This window comes from Lepisosteus platostomus, chromosome 5 (genome assembly GCF_059453375.1).
Source record: "Lepisosteus platostomus isolate fLepPlt1 chromosome 5, fLepPlt1.hap1, whole genome shotgun sequence".
Lineage (NCBI taxonomy): Eukaryota > Metazoa > Chordata > Actinopteri > Semionotiformes > Lepisosteidae > Lepisosteus > Lepisosteus platostomus.
This window is the reverse complement of record NC_142615.1, coordinates 64302352-64323781: the sequence shown is the minus strand read 5'-3', so window position 1 is coordinate 64323781 and position 21430 is coordinate 64302352. Positions and strand designations below refer to the sequence as shown.

General features: G+C 38.6%; 1 protein-coding gene across 3 annotated transcripts; it reads left to right on the top strand.

The window, feature by feature from the left end:
- Positions 1–7483: 7483 nt before the first annotated feature.
- Positions 7484–11667, top strand: LOC148671233 (uncharacterized). 3 transcript variants are annotated; one of them, XM_088631761.1, is made up of 6 exons: positions 7486–8658; positions 8981–9064; positions 9304–9366; positions 10025–10117; positions 10651–11007; positions 11447–11667. In XM_088631761.1, exons 1-6 carry the CDS (start codon positions 8491–8493, stop codon positions 11630–11632), a joined length of 951 nt encoding a protein of 316 aa, XP_088487887.1. In that variant the 5' UTR covers positions 7486–8490; the 3' UTR covers positions 11633–11667. The 3 variants fall into 3 exon arrangements, with proteins under 3 accessions (XP_088487888.1, XP_088487887.1, XP_088487889.1); XM_088631763.1 differs by having other exon boundaries at positions 7488–8350; XM_088631762.1 differs by lacking the exon at positions 9304–9366 and having other exon boundaries at positions 7484–8658.
- Positions 11668–21430: the final 9763 nt, after the last annotated feature.

The window sequence follows — 21430 nt, the reverse complement described above, 5'->3', positions numbered from 1 at the left end:
TCAGTCAACAAACATACTCAACCAAAATAAGAGGAAAATAATTTTCTATGCTTTTCTTTATATATTCAATACTATAACACAATCAGATACATTACCAAAACATAAATTACAGATTAATTCTCAAATTCCCATCTCATCTCACAAAAAAAAATACCCACCTTTTGAAAAATGTTCGACTAATGAATCAATCAATAAAAACTAAATAACACCGGGTCTTGAAGAAATCAGTACCTAGAATATTGCTACAATGTGACTAGAAAGAGCTTGTTTTCTCTATTTTTACAGCTCTTCAAGGTGTCCAAAAGGAAATTTGCAATTTTCACTCTTTCTTTTTTTGCACTTTACAACAAACATGCACACAGTATCATTAAACAAAGTGTCCAACTCAGAGAAAAGGTCATTTAGAACAGAGAAGAGAAGCTGCAGTCTTGAATTGTGAATCAGTGCAATACAGTCTCTCTACTCTGACACAATAGACATGAGTCTGTCAAACCAGACTGAAAGAGCCATAGGAAAGATTCATTCACTTTCCACTGGAATAGATCACTCACTTTTCACTGGAGATCAACCACTGTCCACTGGAGATCACTCAGTCTCCACTAGAGATAACCCACTCTATTTCACAAAGCGGTCACACAAACATCGACACCCTGATGTTCACACCTGTATGTGTCAGGCCTATCCTGGATACTACCTTGAGAACTGCAGTCACTTAAGTGATCTGTGACTTAAATGACTTTATGACTTCAATAGACTGGTACTTGTGTTTCTGTATTTTTCTGGGATATGTGGTCATGACAGTGGACAGTGGCTGTAAAGACTGCATGACTTCAGAGGGCTTGGACTTGTATGCACACACTGAATATCAAAAGTCTATACACCCTTATTGAAATTTCAGCTTTTGTTAATGTAAAGGCTGAAATCAAGACAAATCATGTCAGACCTTTTATCACCTTTAATAAGATCTTGTAATAAAAATATTTAAGTGCAAGGCAAATGGATTCTTTTTAGGAAAAATAATTAAAATTAAACTATTCAGTATAGTGATCAAGACAGTGGTCAGTGTCTGCAATGACTTTGTCCCTGGGATTCTGGGACATATGGTCACTGCAGTGGAGGGTGTATGACTTCAGATAAGCAATTTGTGTCTGTGTGTTTCCGAAAGCTGTGGTCACTACAGTGGACAGTGTTTTTAATGACTGGGACTCTGTGAGCTGCCTTCACTGTAGAGGAAAGTAACTGCAATGACTGCATGACTTCAGAGGGTTCGAACATGTGTTTCTGGGAGCTGTGGCCACTATAGTGCATCGTGCCTGGAATGACTGACACGTCAGACGTCTGGGATCACTACAGTGGTCAGTGGTTTACAGGTGCTTCACATGTTGTTCTAAAATGTACAGTATGTTAAGGGTATATTCTCATTGTCTCTTTCTAGCCTTTACCTGTCAATATATATATTTAACACATGCTTGACTAATTAAATTATATTGAAGCACATTATTTTTCACAAATACAGGATAGGTTTAACACAGACACAGATACTGACACTTATTGTATTATTGTGGTGTCCTGAGAAACTGCTCAAAACTCAACTGCTGGGTTATGAATCTCTAAGTGCTTGCCTATTTAATATTTCAAGGCTTAGTTTATGTGTTATTGTGTGATAAAGTAATAATTAATTTAATTTGTATTATCCATACTTAAATATGTGTATTTGATTATATACCTCCAATAAACAAATAAACATATTATTAAACCTTCACAATATACAAACAAATATTCCATCATTTTGTAACTAAGACAACAACTAAGAACATAAAACAAATAATTTAGTTGTGAAGTAGCACTCAAATCCTGTATAAACATAACACAACTTCCTATAGTTTTTAAATTCTTGTTGTAATGTCACAATGTCCTTTAGCTGTTAAATTATTGCTGTTACACCTCAGTCAATATTTCCCAATAATAATAATAATAATAATAATAATAATAATAATAATAATAATAATAATAATAATAATTCTCACAATTGATCTTAAATTCTGCATTTTCTGTTTGATAAAGCAATACAGAATGTAACCATTATCAGCCTGTCCTGCTCAATGTCAAACACAGCAAACTTGGTCTATAGGAACCAGATAATGATAACATCAATTTTATTTTAACACTTTAAAAACTACAAGAGCCAATTGTCCTATGGCTTCAGTGTTTTACATTTTCAGAACCCAATTGTATATCTTTAAACTGCAGATGGGTAACCCATAATTACCTATCATAATGGAACAACATTTCTTATAACACCAAAATTAAATACATGGGTTTTACGGTAACTGAATCTCGCAGGGCTTAATGACAGAAACCTGGACTGTCTGAACACACAAGCGATACATTGGCACCATTAAAAATCCAGTGTAAACTTACTGTATACCTATTAATACATTAGTATTTAATAATAAAATACCAGTGTCTCAATAATCCTCCTGTTAGTTAATAACACGCTTATCACTATGAATATATCAGTATGTAATAATAAATTATCAGTCTATCAGACTCAATAATACTTTGGTCTATAATTACACATATTTCTATTAATACATCACTCTGTAATATTAAAATATTATTTTAATATTAAAATCTCAATAAAATTCCAGTCTTTAATTACACAATGCAATTAATACATCAGACTGTAATAATAATATATGTCTCAGAAATGTACTAGTATTTAACAATACACTTACCTCTATTAATGCATCAGGCTTTTAATTATTTCTATGAAAACACCATTCCCTAATAATAAAATGTCAGTCTTAATGATACTTCAGTCATTAATAACACACTGATTTCTATTCATACATTAGTCTGTAATAATAAAATAATAAATATTGATTTTAATTAATAAAATAACAATAAAAATACTAAAAATCACAGTGTTCGTTATTTCCAAATCACAATATTATACTATTATAGATACTTTTTTGTCTTCATTTTTTTCTATGTCTAAGAAATAGCTTAGATATTTTTATTTTTATGGTGACAGATTAGGAGTTGTAAATACTTTATATAGATAGTATATATATTTTATATATCAAATATTTTAGAAAGTATCAATAAAGTCCGATGATAACCAGCCTCTGCTGTAGATTGATAACTTGTAAGTAACAGAACCCCATCCTGTATCCCCAGCCCTGTCCTCATTAATGTTTATAACACTGATGGCAACATCTTAAAATAATGTTTACAGACAATTATACAGTAGATATCAACTGAAGTGTGAGCTATAAGGAATTATTTTATTAGTACTGCTTTTTTATTATTCACATACTCAGAAATAAACAATTATGACAATTTTGTTACACAGAAAGCTTAATTTTAAAAAGAATGTTAACATTTTTCAACCCAAGCTCATTTTCAATTTAGATTTGTGTTTTTCCACTTAAAACTTTAGTTTTATGTCAGCAAATCAGATGAGGTAAAATTATTATTCATGAATTAGCTTTTCAACACTAGCAATTAATTCTTCCTGACTCATAGAACCCCTAAAATGCAGTTATAATAAATTTGGACAAATACCCAGAAACCTGAATTTAAAATAAAACATTAACATATCTAAGCCCATATTTTTCTATAGAAGTTATAATAGAACATTAATATTTTTCAAGGCAATCTCATTTCAAAATACTTTTTATCCTTTTTTCATCCAAACTTTAATTTCAGTTGTTGTGTGTCTGAACAGAAGAAGACTCAACACTTACTGGCTGAGCTGTGCAGCACCAGGACAGCGAGAGAGAAGATGGACAGGCAGCTCTCCATTGTCATCAGGACAGAGCGCAGCTGAGACCCCTGTCTTCACCCCTGAGCCCACAGGGCAACTGAGCTGCTGCTCCGCACCCCGGACCCCCAGTAACAACACAGCCCCCCGCCCCGCCAATCACACACAGCACTGCCTTTTCAGACTAACAGCAGGAACCTCTCACACAGGCGGGACGCCAATCACACAGGGCCCTTTCAGTCTTCTCCATATATATCAGAGACACATCACTGTTTCCTCTCCCTGAAGACACTCCCAGCAGTGCGGAGGAGAGGAGAGACAGGAGCAGCTCTGTGTCTCACTGGAGGAAACACAGATACAGATACAGACAGCAGGGCTGCAGGTGCTGCAGGGGCAGGAAGAGATCAGATATTAAACTAAAAAAAATTGTAGACAAGTATTATATTTTTAAATCAGTATCAAGATAATCAATTATGTATATATGGTCCTGTAATTCTTGCAGTCTGTATCAGGAAGTGTCTAGAACGAGGTCCTGTCTTTTTGTCTGTGTAAGGCAGTGTCCAGTGACTGGTGTCCTGCAGTGAGTCACAGAGTTGTTGTGTCTCCAGACAGTAATGTCTTCTGGTCCTGGTCAAGGGCAGTGTGAGGAGAGCCTGTGCTCAAGGTGGCAGTGAGGTCATTCAGGTCAGCACAGGAATACGGAGACAAGGTGGACTGAATAAGAACTGGCTGTCCTGTGACTGTGATCAATAATTTAAATGAAAAAGAAAGAAAAGCTCAGCAGTGATTGTCCCTTATGTACTGAGCCTGTTGGACAGCAGCTCTTCCAGTTGACTCCCTCAGACCCTGAGTCTGTCCCTGCGCAGCTCCAGTCCACACAGATGTTCCAACCCCTCCAGCTGTGGCCCCAGTGTCTCTCTGTGTGGAGCCGACTGCATGACTGAGACTCTCTAACAGCACAGTGGAGCTGAACTGATACTGATACACTGATACACCCCCAGTCTGAACAGTGTGAGGGCACAGCTCACATCCTCTTCCTTATTATTATAGGTAGTAGGAGCAGCACTAGGAGCAGCAGTAAAGTATTAGTAGTAGCAGTAGTATCAGTGGCAGCAGCAGTTGTGGTAGCAGTAGTAGTATTAGCAGTTATGCTGTATTTAAACTCTCCTGTTCAATATAGCAGAGTTCTTGTGTTACAGCTTCACCATAATAGCTGCAGCAGCAGGAGCCACAGAGCAGGAGTCAGTTTCAAATTAGAAAAAGCAACAAAATAATAAAAAAAAGTTCAGTCCTTGTTAATACAACGGTGATTTAAGGCAGAGCTTCACTGGAGCCTCAGGTCAGACTCTGCAGTGAGTCTGTGGTTTTTGCTCCTCCGAGCTCTTCCAGCACAGGAAACCAGGCTGTACTGTGAGGCTGTGGGTGTCAGTGTGATGAGGCAGCTGAGAGCTGAGCTGTACAGGGAGACACACGGGGAGCCTAGTGTTCATAGCTCTAGTGCTGCACAAGGAGACACAGGAGAGCCTAGTGTTCAGAGCTCTAGTGCTGCACAGGGAGACACAGGAGAGTCCAATGTTCAGAGCTCTACAGGGTGACAGGTCCTCTCCCCACACAGCTCTCTCAGTGTGTCTCTCAGGTCTGAACAGGACGGGCTGTTCCTGTCAGAATGGAGACTGACTCTCAGAGCTCCAGTGTCAGTATGAGGAGACGCTCTCAGACCTTACTGCTGCAAGAGCCTCTGAGCCTGAATGGCCATGAGTACTGAGCTCCTCAGCAGCTGAGAAAAGCCTCCTGTCTCCTGTGGTCACAGTGTGGTTGAACACCTGCACTGTCTTCCTGCTCCTTCTCATCTCTCTCCCCATTTCTGTCTCTCTCGCAGTGTGTGCTCTTATCTGTCCATCTCTCTCTCTCCTCTCTGCTTACTCTGACAGTCTGTGCAGAGTATCTGAAGGGGATGGAACATTGCTTGGCAAAGGAAAAGACTTCTCAGAGGCAGAATAAAACAAAAATATTTTTCTCCTCTCAGTCAGATTCACAGCTCAGACACACACAGAGCTCTGGGTCACTCAGTACTTTTCCCAAATTCCTACCTAAAAAACAAACAGAAGCTCATCTCCATCCTTCTCTTTATCCTGACAATCCAGAACCAGAGGACATTCAGACAATCAGTGCTGCTACATGAATAATATCAGACAGAACAGCCTGGACTCAGGTCACATCTCCCCCTTTTCTCCTTCCTCACAGCCTCTTAGAGACAGAGAAGAGCTCCTGGTTCTCCTCTCTGTGAACTGGGCTCAAGGGTCACTAATCTGGCCGCTGTGGGCTCTGTTCCAGATCAGAATCAAGAAGCTTCTATTAACCCTTTCCAGAACCTCCAGCCCCTCAGTATTACTGCCCTGATTCATTGTCTTTACTGTAAGTCAGCCTCCATCCCTCTGTCAGAAGTGTTTGACTGAAAATTGAGCAATATGTGTTTATCTCTTATTATTATTTTTACTAATTTAATGAACAGCAGTATTGCTACTCTTATAAGTGTAATATGATTATCAGCAGCAGCAGACCGATGGTCTTGTCTACAATAGTGACCAGTTGAACAGTCTGTACCTCTGAGCAGTGGGACTCAAATCACACAGAAGACCTGTCTGTGTGTGATTCCACACCAGCCCTGGGATACAGCGTCTCCCACACGTCTCTCACGGAGTCTTATACAGTTAATTAAATCACCAAACTGGCTGAGGAACTGAGAGCTCGAGTGGAAATAAAACCAGGAGATACTCTTCAACCTCCAGGATCAGGAGTCTGATCCTCCTGGCTTCTGTTCTGTGGAGATTCGTGTAAAACGCTTAAAAGCGCTCATTACAGGGACTTGTGCCCTTTCTGTTCTGCTCTACGGGAGTATGCTATACAACGCATTAATCTGTGAAGTAAACTAATTTTTTGTTTAATAAATTGTATTCCTCGGTTTGTCGGTCTCCTTCTCCAGATGTTATGAATCGCCTCTCTTCACAGCCTGGTGTTTTTTCTTTTGGAGATGTTACAGTATATCTGTAAGAAAAGCCCCCCGGGCTCCGGACAGCGGAGACTCGCTATGCTCTGTCAGAAAGAACGCTGTGACGTCACAGACACCAGCCAGAGCGCCGGGATCAGAGAGCGAGACCGCGGGAGGAGCGCGGAGCGCACTAAGGAGAGATATTGATCACTTATCTATCGACAACCAATTAATTCAACTAAAAAACCTTAGAATCATCGATTAACTTCACCGATTGGTGAGTACTGATTCTTTTCTTTCTTTAAATTATTTAAATATCTATAAAACAGTCAATACAGCCTGTATCGATCAAATACCATAGTGCGTTTAGTGTTCATAATGTTCAATCCCAAATTAAAGAATGATTATTCAAATGATTGTTTAGAAATTGTATTCTAGAGCTTGAAAATTATATTCCAAGTTGATAAATTTGTGTAGGTAACAGTTTAAATGCATTTTTCCACTGTTTACAAATTATAAGTATGGTAACCACGGCGACACGTGCCACATCACAGTGTCCGGCTAGGTGTCTCGCCTTCGTCACAAAGAGTGGTTTGACGTCACGGACTAATACTAATGCGAGTGTATTCATATTTAATATTAGTGAGAGTACAATCGGTAGCTTTAATATTAATGCTAGTGTTCATGTCAGTATTAATAGTGATTGCGCTTCTGATAGTTTTGATGCTAGTCATTCATGTTAATATTAGTTATAATTATAGAGTTAGTGTTAGAGTATTTACACCAGTAGTCATGTTAGTTTTAGTGATAGTATTATTATTAGTATTAGTAGTGTATTAGTAGTTTGTGTCAGTGATAATGATAGTGTAACTCTTAGTGATAGTGTTACTGTTTTAATGTTAGTGGCATTTGTGTTAGTGTTAGTTATACTGTATTTGTAGTTATGAGTGTGTGTGTTTTTGTCTGTGTGTGTGTGTTGGTGTGTGTCTATAAGTATTTGTAGTCTATGTGTGTGTCTGTGAATGTGTGCGAGTAGGTGTGTGAGTCTCTGATTGTGTGTATAAATGTATGTTGTGTCTGTGAGTGTGTGTTGTGTCTGTGTGTGTGTCTGTGAATGTGTGTCTGTGAGTGGGTGTAGTGTATGTGTGTGTGTCTGTCAGTGTAAGAATGTGTCTGTGAGTGTGTGTGAGTGTCTGTGTGTGTGTGTAATGTCTGTGTGTGAATATGTGTGGGTGGGTGTCTGTCAGTGTGTGATAATGTGTGTGATTGTGTGGGTGTATATCTGTCAGTGTGTGTGAGTGTGTGTGTAGGTGGGCTTGGGCTCCACTCGTGTGTCTGACAGAAGTGACCCATCAACAGGTGTTTGTCACAGAACCGATACGTGGAATAGAAGGATCCTTGTGCGTGACCGGAATCCCACAGGACACAGAGTAGCAAAGGGACAAACCAAAAGACGAAATCCAAAGGCTGGGTCGATAAGGGAGGCAGAGGGTCCGGTAACGAGAGAAATCCAAAACAATTCAAAGGCAAAATCCAGAAGGCGAGGTCAAGAGGCAGAAGCAGAAGATTCGTAACAGGAGATCAGTCAAAAGGTTTGGAAACGCGCACTGGAGAATACTAAGAAAGGCTTCTCAATAGTGAGCGTGGGAAGGTGTGTGAAGGTGGTTTAAATACTGAAAGGAAAGGGGTGTGATTGGATGATTGGTTAGGGAGTGAGAATTTGAGGAATCTGATGCATGTGAGAATGTGCTGGGTTCAATCAGGGATGAGATTGGGAAGCAGAGGTTCCGGGAATGTAACGTCGTTTGCGAGGGAGAGTGTGGGGCGTGACAGTGTTGAGGTCCAGAGTCGCCTGAGAATGGAACCACTTTCTAGATTCCAGACCAACGTCCAGAGAGCTGTGAGTGCTCTGTTTTTATCACTATTACTAGTAATGACAGCAGTAGTAGTATTAATATCAGAATTAGTATTAGAATTTGTAGTCATGGTCATAGTAGTAGCAGCAGAAGTAACAACAGTGGTAGTTGAATTATCCAAGCACTTACTCCAGGAACTACAGTATTACACATTTATACTCTATTTTCCAGGTATGTTTTGTAAAGTGCTTTGATGTTCTGGATTAAAAGGCAAAATATAAGAAAAAAATTGATTGATTGATTGATTGACTATGAGAGTGAAGTCTGGTCGAACTTGTTTGTCTAAATGAACTGTCCTGTCCACAGATGTCTACAGAGGTGAACAGAGATGTCCAAATCCACCAGAGACTGGAGACAAGTTTGAGAGTCAGGCCCCAGACCCAGAGAGCTGTGAGTCCACTGATGGTCTTCTTCATATTGTGATTCTTCCTCTTCTTCCTCCTCCTGAAATTAAAGCTCATCGCAGCAGCAGGGCTCTGTCGTCTTCTCTTGAGGAGGAGAAAGACTCTACCTGACAGTGTGTGCATCTGCGTGTGTGTTAGTGTGTGGGAGTGTGTGTCTGTGGGTGTTTGTGCTTGTGAGTCTAGTCCAGCCCGTGTCTGTAACAGAACTGTGTCTGACATCCCCAGATCAGGAAGGAGGTAACAGGAGACTCAGCCAAAACAGGAGCCAGACCCAAGACCCCAAGAAAAGCAAGTCTGCATTATTATTATTATTATTATTATTATTATTATTATTATTATTATTATTATTAGTAGTAGTAGTAGTAGTAGTGGTAGTAGTATTTGTAGTGAGAGGGTGAGTGTGTGTGAGGTTGTGTGTGAGAGAGGGTGAGCATGTCTCAAACTCCATTCCTAGAGGGTCTGGTGCATCATCTGGTTTCCTGCCCAGAGGTCTTGGTTACAAAGTTGATCTAATTTTTTAATTAAACAAAAAATATTCTAATACTGTACCTTTATCCAGACCTTAAATATCCAACTATGCCTTGAATATTTTGAGTCTTCAACAGTGAGAGACATCAAAATATATTATTAAACACATTATTTCCACATCTTCTTATGAAAATAATTAGATTAATTGTTTAATTGGCTAGCCCTGTTTGGAAAGAAAACCTGGAGATGCACCTGGCTCTCCAGGGATTGTGATTGGGCTTGAGACCCCTGCTCTAGCAGAACTGGCCCCTCAACAGGTCTCGACAGGGATGTTGGGGATCATGAAGCTGGATAGCTGAGGGCTGGACACTGCTTCTGGATCGAGGACGACAGGCCACTGTCATGTAGGGTCATCTTGGCCCACGATGATGATGTGTGTTTGTGTGACTGGCTGGTAACTCTGTTTTCTCCTCCCCAGCACCGCCTGGAGAAACTCGCTCAAGTCGAGAGAGGAATGGCCGAGCAGAGAGAAGGGTGTCACACCGAGACCTGGGGCAGATCCCACAGGAACGTGAGTATTGGCTTCAGCAACATGGCTAGACAGCTTGTTCCACACCCCCACCCTCCTCTATGTAAAGAAAGGTGTTGATGATGATGATGGTGGACATGATGATTGTCATGATGAAGAAGGATATGGTGATGAAGATGGTGGAGATCATTTATTAGAAATGTGATGAAGATGATGGTGACGAAGATAGTGGAGATTATAATGGTGGAGGTGTTGATGATGGTGACACAGGCATGCCTGTGTGTGGCTGTGTGTGAAAGGAAAGGTGGGGTTGGATCGGGTCTGCCGCTGTCATCTGATAGGACTGTCAGAGGAAGAGGGAACAGACTCCCCCTGCGTCTCACCCTGGGCAGCCGAGAGCTGCAAGTCTGTGAGCCTGATATGTCTGTGACATCTGTCGAAAGTTTGGTTTCAGCTGCAATGATGGTGACTGTGATTGCTGGGAGACCAGGGGCAGGGCTTGGTCCTCCTAAAGAAGACCCTCTCAGTTTCCACTCTGTCCTCCTCATGCCCTCTCTGTGCCCCTGTCCCCTCAGGCTAGCCAGCCAATCACCAGGCAGGAGACCGAGACCCAGCTGTGGAACTACCCTAAGGGCCCGGAGAGGGATCTTCAGAAGGACAGGGCATGGACCTCCTCCTTGGCAGCCCACATACCCCATTGCTCGCCCTCTCACCCACCCCCTGGTACACCCGCTCAACCGGGCCTGACCCCAGTGGCCCTGTGGCGGCTCAGGGAGGGCCTGCAGGTCGAGCTGGAGGGGCTGCTCCAGGAGGAGGAGATACGGGTGCGGACCTGGGCTCAGAACATGATATCATCTATCCAGCTGGACTGCCTGGCGCTGTACAATGAAGTCCTGCCTGACTTTGAATCAGAGGGTGCATACGCGGGATTGGTAAGTCCCTTAAACCCCTCCCCCTTGCTTGAATCACACTGAGGTACACAGGGGCGACTCACCTCTACAAGACACCTGCGTCATCCCACTCCCATTTCACCTCAACATGGTTCAGAGAAAATCTCCCGTCCCCAAGGGGAGAGAGACAGGAGCCGGGCTGGGCCTCCAGCCCTCTGTTTATTCAAGATTATTGCCTCAGGAGGTGGGTGAGGTGGAAGACACACTGTCTACAGATCACCACTAGGGACAGCGTAAAGCAGGGGGTGAGACTCTTGATCATGGATAAGGATAACAGTGGGATGACTCCCCCTCTCTTGACTCACTGCCTACTGATGATGTTATGTCACTCCAGCTCCTCCTCATGGTGGTGTCTGCAGTCAGGCAATTTGGAGAATTGTTGAGGGATGATGATGAATATTCACCTTTCTTGTTCTCCCAGGGCACAGGAATCATGAAGCAGGACAACTATGAGGAGGTGAAAGAGGCGCTGAAATCCTACTTCGAAAATACAATGGCCAGGTGTGACTTTTCTGAGGTGGACAAGTGCTTCCGCCAGGCTAAAGCTGAGCTTGACCTTATCCTGCAGAAGTACCTGGGAGATGTTGTGGCCGAGGTCTGTGAATAGCAGGTTTATTTTGATAAAAGACATTTCTCATCCCCTTCTATTGTTGGTGTCTATTTCATGTAAAGGATTTGACTTGAAAATTAAATGTTTAATCGACTTACAGGGAGTCTTCTTTAAGATGTGTATCGGATAGCTCTCCACTGTCACTTTACTGGACTTTTGAAGTAACCAATCTACAATGAAAACATATACTGCACATCTTAAGGAACATGAAGAGAAATCCGTGTGCTGATTGTCACCAAAAATGTCACAAATTAACCGCCAAACTGTTTAACATGTCCAGCCATCTCTTCCTATTTTGCAGTGATTATAATTCTTTCAGTTTCTTCTCTTGTATTTTCCTTACTGTTTCACTGTCCCCTTTCCCCATGTGGAGATTGATCCACAGACGAAACCCTGTTTCACCATTTGTTTGTTCAAAGTCTTTGGACTGACTTGCGACTTGCGAAGCCCCAGTGGCACAATCAGTCAGTGTGCACAGCAGAGTCATGGCGATGTTGTGTGTTCACACCTCACCTGGAGCAATGGCACCTACAGATCATATACAGCTTAACATCTCATATACAGCGTTTGAGCTGTCACCAGAAAACGCCTGGTTTCGAATCCCAGTCACTGCTGAGGGACAGTCTTTTTACAAGAATTTAAATTGCATACTCTTTAGATTTTTAATAACTTGAAACTGTGTATTACAGAATGTCAATCATTAAACATTAAAAAGTAGGTATATTTTATAAAAGAAAGATTGCTCTTGTGGACAAAAGTACACAACCTTCCACCTTCATCATAAATATTTTAATTATGCATAAATATTTTATGCATCAAAGTCTTTAACTTGGTAACTAACATGGGTTCTGGTTTTAACATGCTTGTTCTAACATTATTAAGCTTATATTCTGTAATTCATAAAAAGTTATAACGTTTTATACTTTTCTAAGAATTCGTAGTAAAAACACCACTTGCTGTTATTGTAAAAAAATACATGTTGTAGTGATTTAACATCACTTGATAGTTATATTAATATGGGATTGTGTAACTAAGCAGCTAAAGTATCACAAGTGGACGTTTTGGAAACATTTTGATATTCGTTTCTTTAAAAAAAAACTTCTATTGTCATTGTAGTGGTAATGAGCACTGTAATTGTCACGAAAGCTTTCTTTCCAGACCCTATGCGGATGACACAATCCGGGGTTGAGTGAGGAAACACAGGGAAAAAGTCATGCAGGATACGGGAATAAAAACAGGGGGGCGTGTCCATGGAGTGCTGGTGGTCGGGGAAGGTGTAGCGAGGCAAACAATCCGGGGACGAGTCCAAAGAGAAGTCCACAAACAAGGCAAAAGTCCATGGCCAGGAGATCCATCCAAGACAGGAGATTAAAAACCAGAACCGGGTCGGGACCGGCAAGGGGAACAGGAACAGAAACTTAAAACTATGACGGAGCCAGACACATCCAGGACCCGGGCTCGCATGATACAGGAACCAATGCAGAGCCCAGATTGGCGTCTGCGTCTGGCTTATAAGGGGGAACTAAAAAGGGGCTGGAACAAGGGACAGGTGTGTCTGGCAAAATTGGCTCCTGCGTGTGAATTTGGATTAATTATTATACATAATGGTTTTGTTTTTAAGCATTTCTTAATGGAAATCTTTAAGTTAATCAAGGGAGGGTGGAATGGTTATTTTGTTTTACAATTGCCAGTAATTGGATCAACCAATTATCAACCAGATGGCCAAACGATTTATTTATTTTTTAAATTAAATAAAAAATAAGATACAATGACGTGTCCCTGCCTAACATCGCATGACTTTAAAATCTGTAAAAAACTGGTTTAGTTAAAAACCACTTTTTATGCGCAACAAAATTGGGTGATTTTCATCTTCGTGATCAACTTTGAACCTTTGTGTTAGCTTTAAGATTTTTACTTTTTAATTAAATGTTTAAAATACTCGAATTTCATAAACGTAACACACTTTTCATACAGAAAAAAAAATCACATTCTCTTCTCTTCCTGTTATGTAGGACACATCAGCTGGTCTTTTTTCCCCAGTCAGAGGCTGTGAAAATACTGCGCCCCATCAAAGACGGGGGGAGAAGCAGCACAGCCTGAGCTTTCGCAGTGCAAATGGCACCAATCGCGTCTACATTTATTATTTAGTTTTTAAAATTAAACAACATCAATCATTGTCTTTGTCTTCTAAGTTCCTGAATTAACTTTAAGCATAGCTTTCTCACCATTTAGATTTATTTTTCATACCATCGTTAATCAAAGCAAGAGCCTATTGTACTTCACACACGTGGAAAGATTAGATTGTAATCTGTTGTCATAACAATCAGAAATAAAATAGTATGTGATATTTGTGTAGATGAAATGTTTCTAAAATTTATTTTTTTACTTAAAAATGATTAAAATGTATAATCTTTCCATGTGTAATGTCATTAGAAAGTACAATAAGCCCCTGTTTTGTTTAACGATCGTTTAAAAAATAAAACGAACTGGTGAGAAAGCTATGTTTAATAATAAAATATTTCAAGTTAAAATAAATTATTTACATTCTATTTTTAAGTTTTAAAGGCAGGCGCACTCAGAGCCATAAACACTGGGCTGCAGAATGGTGTCCTTACGGCACCCTCCTTTTCTCTGAGCTCAGTGGGTGCACCGTTTTCTCAATCTCCTGCTAATTCATTTCACACCACGGGAAAACAGGAGAATGTGATTGTTCTGGATCTGTAAGAAATTTGTGTTGAGTTTACAATATTAAAGTCTTTAATTAAAAAAAATGTTTAATTAAAAAGTTTAAAAAATGTACAGCTTGCACAAAGATTCTAAGCTGATCACACAAAATATTTTTTTTTTCGTATTTTTTTCCTAAACCAGTATTTATGGGTTTTAAAACCATGCAATGTCTATTTGAGACATACACTTTAATGTTTCCTATTTTTGATTTTCTTAAAAATTAAAAGAATCGGTTGCCCATCGTGCCACACAATATTATGTTACATTTTTAGGTTTTTGAGAGACTTCAGCATGCTTCAAGTGATGCATAAAAAATATACCATAATGTCTTCTCGCGTTATCACTTGCACCTGGTATCCGCTTTATTCAAACTAGGATTTCTAAACTGCAAGCAGGTACTAGATATTGTTTAAATTAAAGCTGTGAAATTTTTCACAAATCACAATCTTTAAAACTGTAGGTTGCAGGCTCTGTCATTTTTTCACAAAATTATCGACATCTGAAACATTGTGTCTCCTACACACGAGTATATTAATAAGTATTTAATAAGCGAAACTTATGAAAACTGAAAACTGAAAACTGAAGAAAAAAATGAAAAAAATGACTCTGAAAAAGATACAAGAAGCTTGAAATTATTATTATTAAATTAATACTGTTAATAATGACCAGACACATATATAGTTTCAGTGGTATTTTTAATTTGTTATTCTCGATTCTAATTACAATATATACAACTTTGTTTTTGTTTTAAGGCTTGAGGCATCTGTTAAACTGCCCAACTGAATAAAGTGTTTTGAATCAAATCGGTTGAACAGTTGACAGTATTCCCGTTTGATAATTCACGTTTTTATTTCATTATTAATATTAATTAACATTGAATATGTTATGATGAATATATATTTATAAATATGATAATATAGTGTACATAATACTTACTATTTTATTTTTTTAAGTATTTTTTAAGTATTTGTTAGAAGAAAAACTTGTCCCGTAAGCAGGTATTGAACTTGGATTGTGAAGGGCTGCTCGAAAACACAGCTGAGACGAACAGTTTTAAAATGTTTTGAAAGTAATCATGCGCGATTGAGTCAAATTAAAAATAAACCATGTTTACAAAGAATGTGGATTACAGTAAATTAATATCATTATTAATTTCTTTAGATAAGCGATTCCATCGATAACGAGTGCAAGTTTTCATAGGAAAGGTTAATCACTTAACTCAGTTAACTTTGAATGTGTTTTGATATTTATAAATACCAACAAATTCAATATAGTGTCAATAATATTTACTTTTGTAGTTTTTCAAATAAATTTTTATTTGTTAAAAGAAAACTCATGGCAAGAGCTGGGTTTAATCCCCCAACTTCCAGCGTGCAAGTTAGATGCCTAAGCCATTATACCACCACACCGCTTGATAGTTTAAGCTATAACTGAATGAGGGGTTTTCAAGGGGATTAATGAGTCAAATTGATGAAGCTGTTTACAAAGAAAGTCTACTACTGTAATAATTTTAGCTATATGAATAGAATTATATCGTTATTAATTTATTTAGATACACGATTCCAGATTATATTCCCTATTAATCAAATTATAAAAAGTATGTGTTTTTTAACTGTGATAACGAGAGCAATTATTCATAGAAAAGGTTAAACTTTTTATGAGGTATATAAACTTAATACAGTCAGAAGTATGTAAAAACGTCTCCAAAATAACCACAGTATGTAACGGAATGAAAGATTTTGCTGCTTAAAATTTTTATGAAGAAAGTGGAATACTGGTTTCACACAATCATTTCACTAACAACCAATGCATCACGAGTGCTGCCTGTCGGTCATTTTGGCTAGCCAATCACTTACTGCGGTACAACGCTGTGATCTGTAGATACTTTCACGCAGTACAGGGTTGTACTGTACATTTTAAATGCATGTATCTGTATATATAAAAATAATAAAAGCCAACCACTTTATCATAATATTCTCACTGAGAGGAAGGAATTAGTGTAAATAGTTTAAACACTATTACAAATGATAATAAGTGCAGCTTTATGATAACCCTAAGAAAATACTATTATATTGCATATACCTAGAATACAAAATTAAGGAAAAGTAAAAGTATCACTTAAAAGAAAAAATGAGAAAATCATTAGTTAATGAACTATTAGAATACAATATATATAATATTTCTGAGTACATGATTATGTAAAGCTAAAAACTACTTATTATGTTGAAAGAACTGCAAAAACACAATGATATGCATACAATGCATGGGATAGTAAAAAAATAAAACTTTTCTGACCTTTGGAATTGAAATTATACAACAACTAAAAATTAGAGGTATATTTACTATAGCTGGAACAAACTTTATATCGTAAAGATAAGAGACAGGTGAGTTTATAAAGAACAACATGAAAGTGAAGCTCCCAGGATTCATAGGAAGGCATACAGCAACTTAAACCCTTTATCAAACTAGGTGAAGCCTAGACAAAGAAGAACCAAAGCCATGAAATAAGACTTTTGTCATGGTCTAACACAACGTAAGAATAAATTTAGACTAAATATTTACTATTTTACAGGAGAATTATACTGTAATACTATTTCTCAAGAAACCGAAAAGAATTCACGTGCAGTATCATTTTGCTTAAAGTTGAACTGAGTAAAAACAATACAGTTGCATTGTAAACTTGCATGTACAATACACTATTTCAAGTCTGAACTATAGTACAACTCACTGCTCTGTGACTCCTTGCATCTCTACACTATAACTTCCATCGAAAATATATTTTATCAGCAGCATGCAATTGATACTTACAATATTTTGTTTAATACTGTAATGGGGATGTAAGAACTACATTTAGCGATAACACTGCTGATATTGATGGAGTTGAAATGTATGATGTATTTATTGACAGCTATATCTGAGCCGATAATGAATAAAATACCTCCTGTAAAGTGTTAGGATTCATAGCAAGCCATATTTCTCCCCCCTGTTGTAACAGAAGAAATAAGGTTCTTGATCCCGAGATGAAGTAAAACAGATGAGTTTATTGCATGCAAGGAACAATAAAGCCGAAGTCTTGTTTCCCGCAAGAAACAACAAAACCGAAGTATTGTTCCCCGTACTGGTACAAACTTTTGGGTTATATAGTGTTTTCTTCTCCGTTTCTGACCTCACTCGGTCTGATGGTAAAGAGGGGGGTTCATGGTATTTGGCCAGTTTACGATGTTCTGGACAAATGGTCAGTTTAAGATTACACCCAGGGGGGTTCCTAGCTTGCATCTGCAATCCTTATCAGTTAACCCCCTTTTCTGCCATAAACCCCAGCTTGTGACTTAGAAGTCTAAACCCCCTACAGAAAGGATTAAATTCAAACCCCCGTCTTCTTTAGTAAATCTTTCCATGACCGACCAACGGACCACGAGTGCCCCTGTCAGTCAACCAATCACGTACCGCTGTATTTTGCGTCATCGCGCGTCACTTTGAATGGCTGCATCTGTACACCTACACACTCACACACATTTACACCCACAGACACTACACACACTCACAGACACAACACACATTATACACCCAATCAGACACTCACACACTCACAGATACACACCCACACACTTACTCACACACATTCACAGACACACAAATAAACACTATATACACACATAGACACCGCATACACTCTTAGGTACAGATGCACTATAACTAATACTAATGCAATAGTGCTAATATTACAACAGCAACACTAACACAGTAACACAATAACACCAAAACTTACACTATCATTGTTACTAACACTAACACTGACAAAAACTACTACTAGACTAATAATACTTATAATTACAGTAATACTGTCATGAAAACTAACATGATGATGATACTCTGACACTAACAGTATAATTATCACTAATATTAACATGAATACTAGCATTAAAACTAAAATTAAAAGTATCTATCATCACAATCTCTCACATGTTTACTTATATTATTAGTAAAACTACCAGATACACTCTCACTAATATTAATATGAATACTTGCATTCATACTAAAACTATCAGTAATGCTATCATCATTTATACTCACATAGACACATAGACACTACACACACTGACAGACATACCCACACATACACTTACAAATATAAAACTACATACTGACAGACACCACACATTCACAGACACACACCATACAAACACATTCACAGGCATGCATTCACACACAGATACCACAAACACACTTATCTACAGATACAAGATGACTAACACAAATAGAAATACTACTAATATTACAACAGTAAGACTATCACTAACACTGACACAAACTACTAATAATAACAGTAATGATATTACTAAAACTAACATTACTACTAGTGTTAATACTCTAACAGTAACACTATAATTATAATTAATATTAACATGAATATGAACATTAAAACTAAAACGATCAGTAGCACTATCATCATTAATACTCACATGAACACTAGCATTAAAACTACCAGTTGTACTCTGACTAATATTAACATGAAGACACTGGTATTAGTATTAGTTGCTGCCCGTGACATCACACCGTTCTCTGTGACAAATGCGAGACACCTAGACACGCGCAGTGACGGGGCGCCTGTCGCCGTGGTTACCATTCTTATGATTTTTAAACACTGGAAAAATGCATTTAAACTGTTACTTACATTCATTTATCAACTTGGAATATATTTTTCCTGCTCTGGGATACAGTAACCTAAATAATAATATTTCTGTATGAACCTCTAAGCTGGTTCATACAGAAAATGTAGAAATGCATTAGCCTGATTATGATTAAAAAACACATAATTAAACACGCGTTTGCGATTTAAATCAGAACACGATTTAAATCAATATAAATGTTTATATTGTAACGCATACTGTCCAGCCTCCATTTCTCTATAAAAATTTACTCTGTTGCACACACACACACACAATAGAAGCAGGAACCGCTGTCAGAAGGGAAGAAGGTGACTATTCATTGTTATCAAAAATGACTTAGAATCGATCATGTTGCGATATTTTGAAATATAAAAGTCAATTGATTGTCCATAATATCGCTATTCTATTTTTTCGAAGAAATGTCTGTTATGTTAAATCCACTAGATGGTGCTGCCTCTTAGCTTGCGGTGTATCTTACTTCCTGTCAGTTGAGTTCAGCGTTTTGCGCATGGGCAGAAGGGACTAGGAAGTAGTGAGTTACTGTTAAAAAGAACCCTGAATTTCTGCAGAGAGTTGTAACAGTGAATACTGTGTTGTTTCCCTATTTACACCCTAAATAAGGTCTCAAATCAAAATTATTAACAAGTATAAAGGGGTATTTCATAGGATTGAGACAAGATTAGAAAGATGGATATTAGATTTTAACTGAGTGCACTGAGGCCGTAGCCAGTTTCTAGACATCTACTCGGGTTAGGAATATCTGTTAACTGAATTGTTAGTAATGTGTTTCACAGGTTCCTTGTATTTTATGTTCCTTTATTCTTTACAGAGACTTATGTTTAGCTGTTAAATGGGTATAGCACCGTTTGTTAAGTGTATGCAATTGTAAGTATTGTAACGCTTATGGCCGACAGGCACTGTGTAAGAGCCGGCGTACCAGGGCAGGTGACGTCATTGCCCTTCCCTGTGATAGCAGGACTACAGCTACTGGGCTGTGGGGAGATCTCTATTCAGCTCACAGGGCTGGGTCACTGCAGAGAGATGTGGGAGTCCCGGGTTCGAGCACATTTTTTTTCTGAAACTCCACCAGTCACCCATAGAAGGAACCGATTTTCTTCCTCCACAAATCTTCTTCCTCCATAAAAAGGCATGTGGCACCTGGATCAGTGGTTAAAACTGATCCTATTTCCAGATCAGTGATAAAAGTTCCTCATATGGTTGCATGGTGTTCAATCCAAATATCATTCTCTCAACCACCCTCTAAAAATACTCTCATTATTACAGTGTACACTATGTGAATGAGTCTCCATGAACACTCTATGGACACAGTGTATAATCACAGTATAGAAACTCTCTGGAGAGGAAAGTGCAGTTCTCTAATCCACAAGGTCACTAAGATATTTGACAATATGAATAAAACATACTGTAGGCTAATGTTTTTTTTAAGATGTGTTCTATTGTGTGTGCAGAAACCCTACATTTTTCATACATATATATTGTGTATTATCCATTAGCCATTCAAAAGTATCAGTGTCAGATGATCTGCTATACAATGTCAGATGGTGCACTCTGCCTGCAACCATCATTTGTAGCCAGTAAAGTGACTCACTGATTCCAGGTAAAAGATGTACTCTGCAGAGAGCTGTCTGAGTTCTGTTCTCAGACTGACTCTTCCAGCTGGGAAGTGTTACACTTTGGCAAAGTGGAAGAAATCCTAAAGCCTATTGAGTAATGAGAGAATTCATACATGAGATAAAGACTAGTTTATTGAAAAGAGGCATTAACACGAGCAAAGAGTTGATGTACCTGAAAGGATGAGGTCTCATGGAAACATCTGAAGCCAAGGCAAGCAATGATGGAAGATTCCGAGGAGGATCTGCAATAATGGACAGGAGCAGTGGGAGTGGTCCAGGCAGGTGACGGTGCAGCACAGCAGGACTGGACAGGATAATCAGGAACAAGACTGGAAATGACCAAAAGTGCACAGACCACCAGGTAAGCAGGAACTGGACCAGGAACAGAAGAAGAAGTGTGCAGGATCGCCAGAAAGCAAGATGAGACTAAAACATGGAAAATAACAGATCAAGACAGAGTGCAGAAACAACATTCAATAAAGAAAGTTATATATTTTTGGCTAAAATCAACATACTAATTATTATAGAAAATGCGAGTTCATTCCTGACCTTTATACCATGTTAAGAGAAACATTATCCAGTTTCAAACTGGAAATCAGTTAAAAGCAGATTCATATCAGCAGGGTAACAATCCATACCCTGAGTGAACACTCCTGGACATTGGTATCACTCTACTTGCTCCAAGAGGAAATACCGTAGAAGGACTGGACTGCTGAATTTCGTAGGCCTCTTTATGGGAAGTAGTTTCAAGGGTGTTTCTCAAT

Coding starts and splice junctions, on each gene's coding strand:
- LOC148671233 (XM_088631761.1), top strand. CDS start 8,491: ATGCATGTGAGAATGTGCTGGGTTCAATCAGGGATGAGATTGGGAAGC. Junction 9,367..10,024: donor GACCCAAGACCCCAAGAAAA/GCAAGTCTGCAT, acceptor TCTCCTCCCCAG/CACCGCCTGGAGAAACTCGC. Junction 10,118..10,650: donor GGGGCAGATCCCACAGGAAC/GTGAGTATTGGC, acceptor CTGTCCCCTCAG/GCTAGCCAGCCAATCACCAG.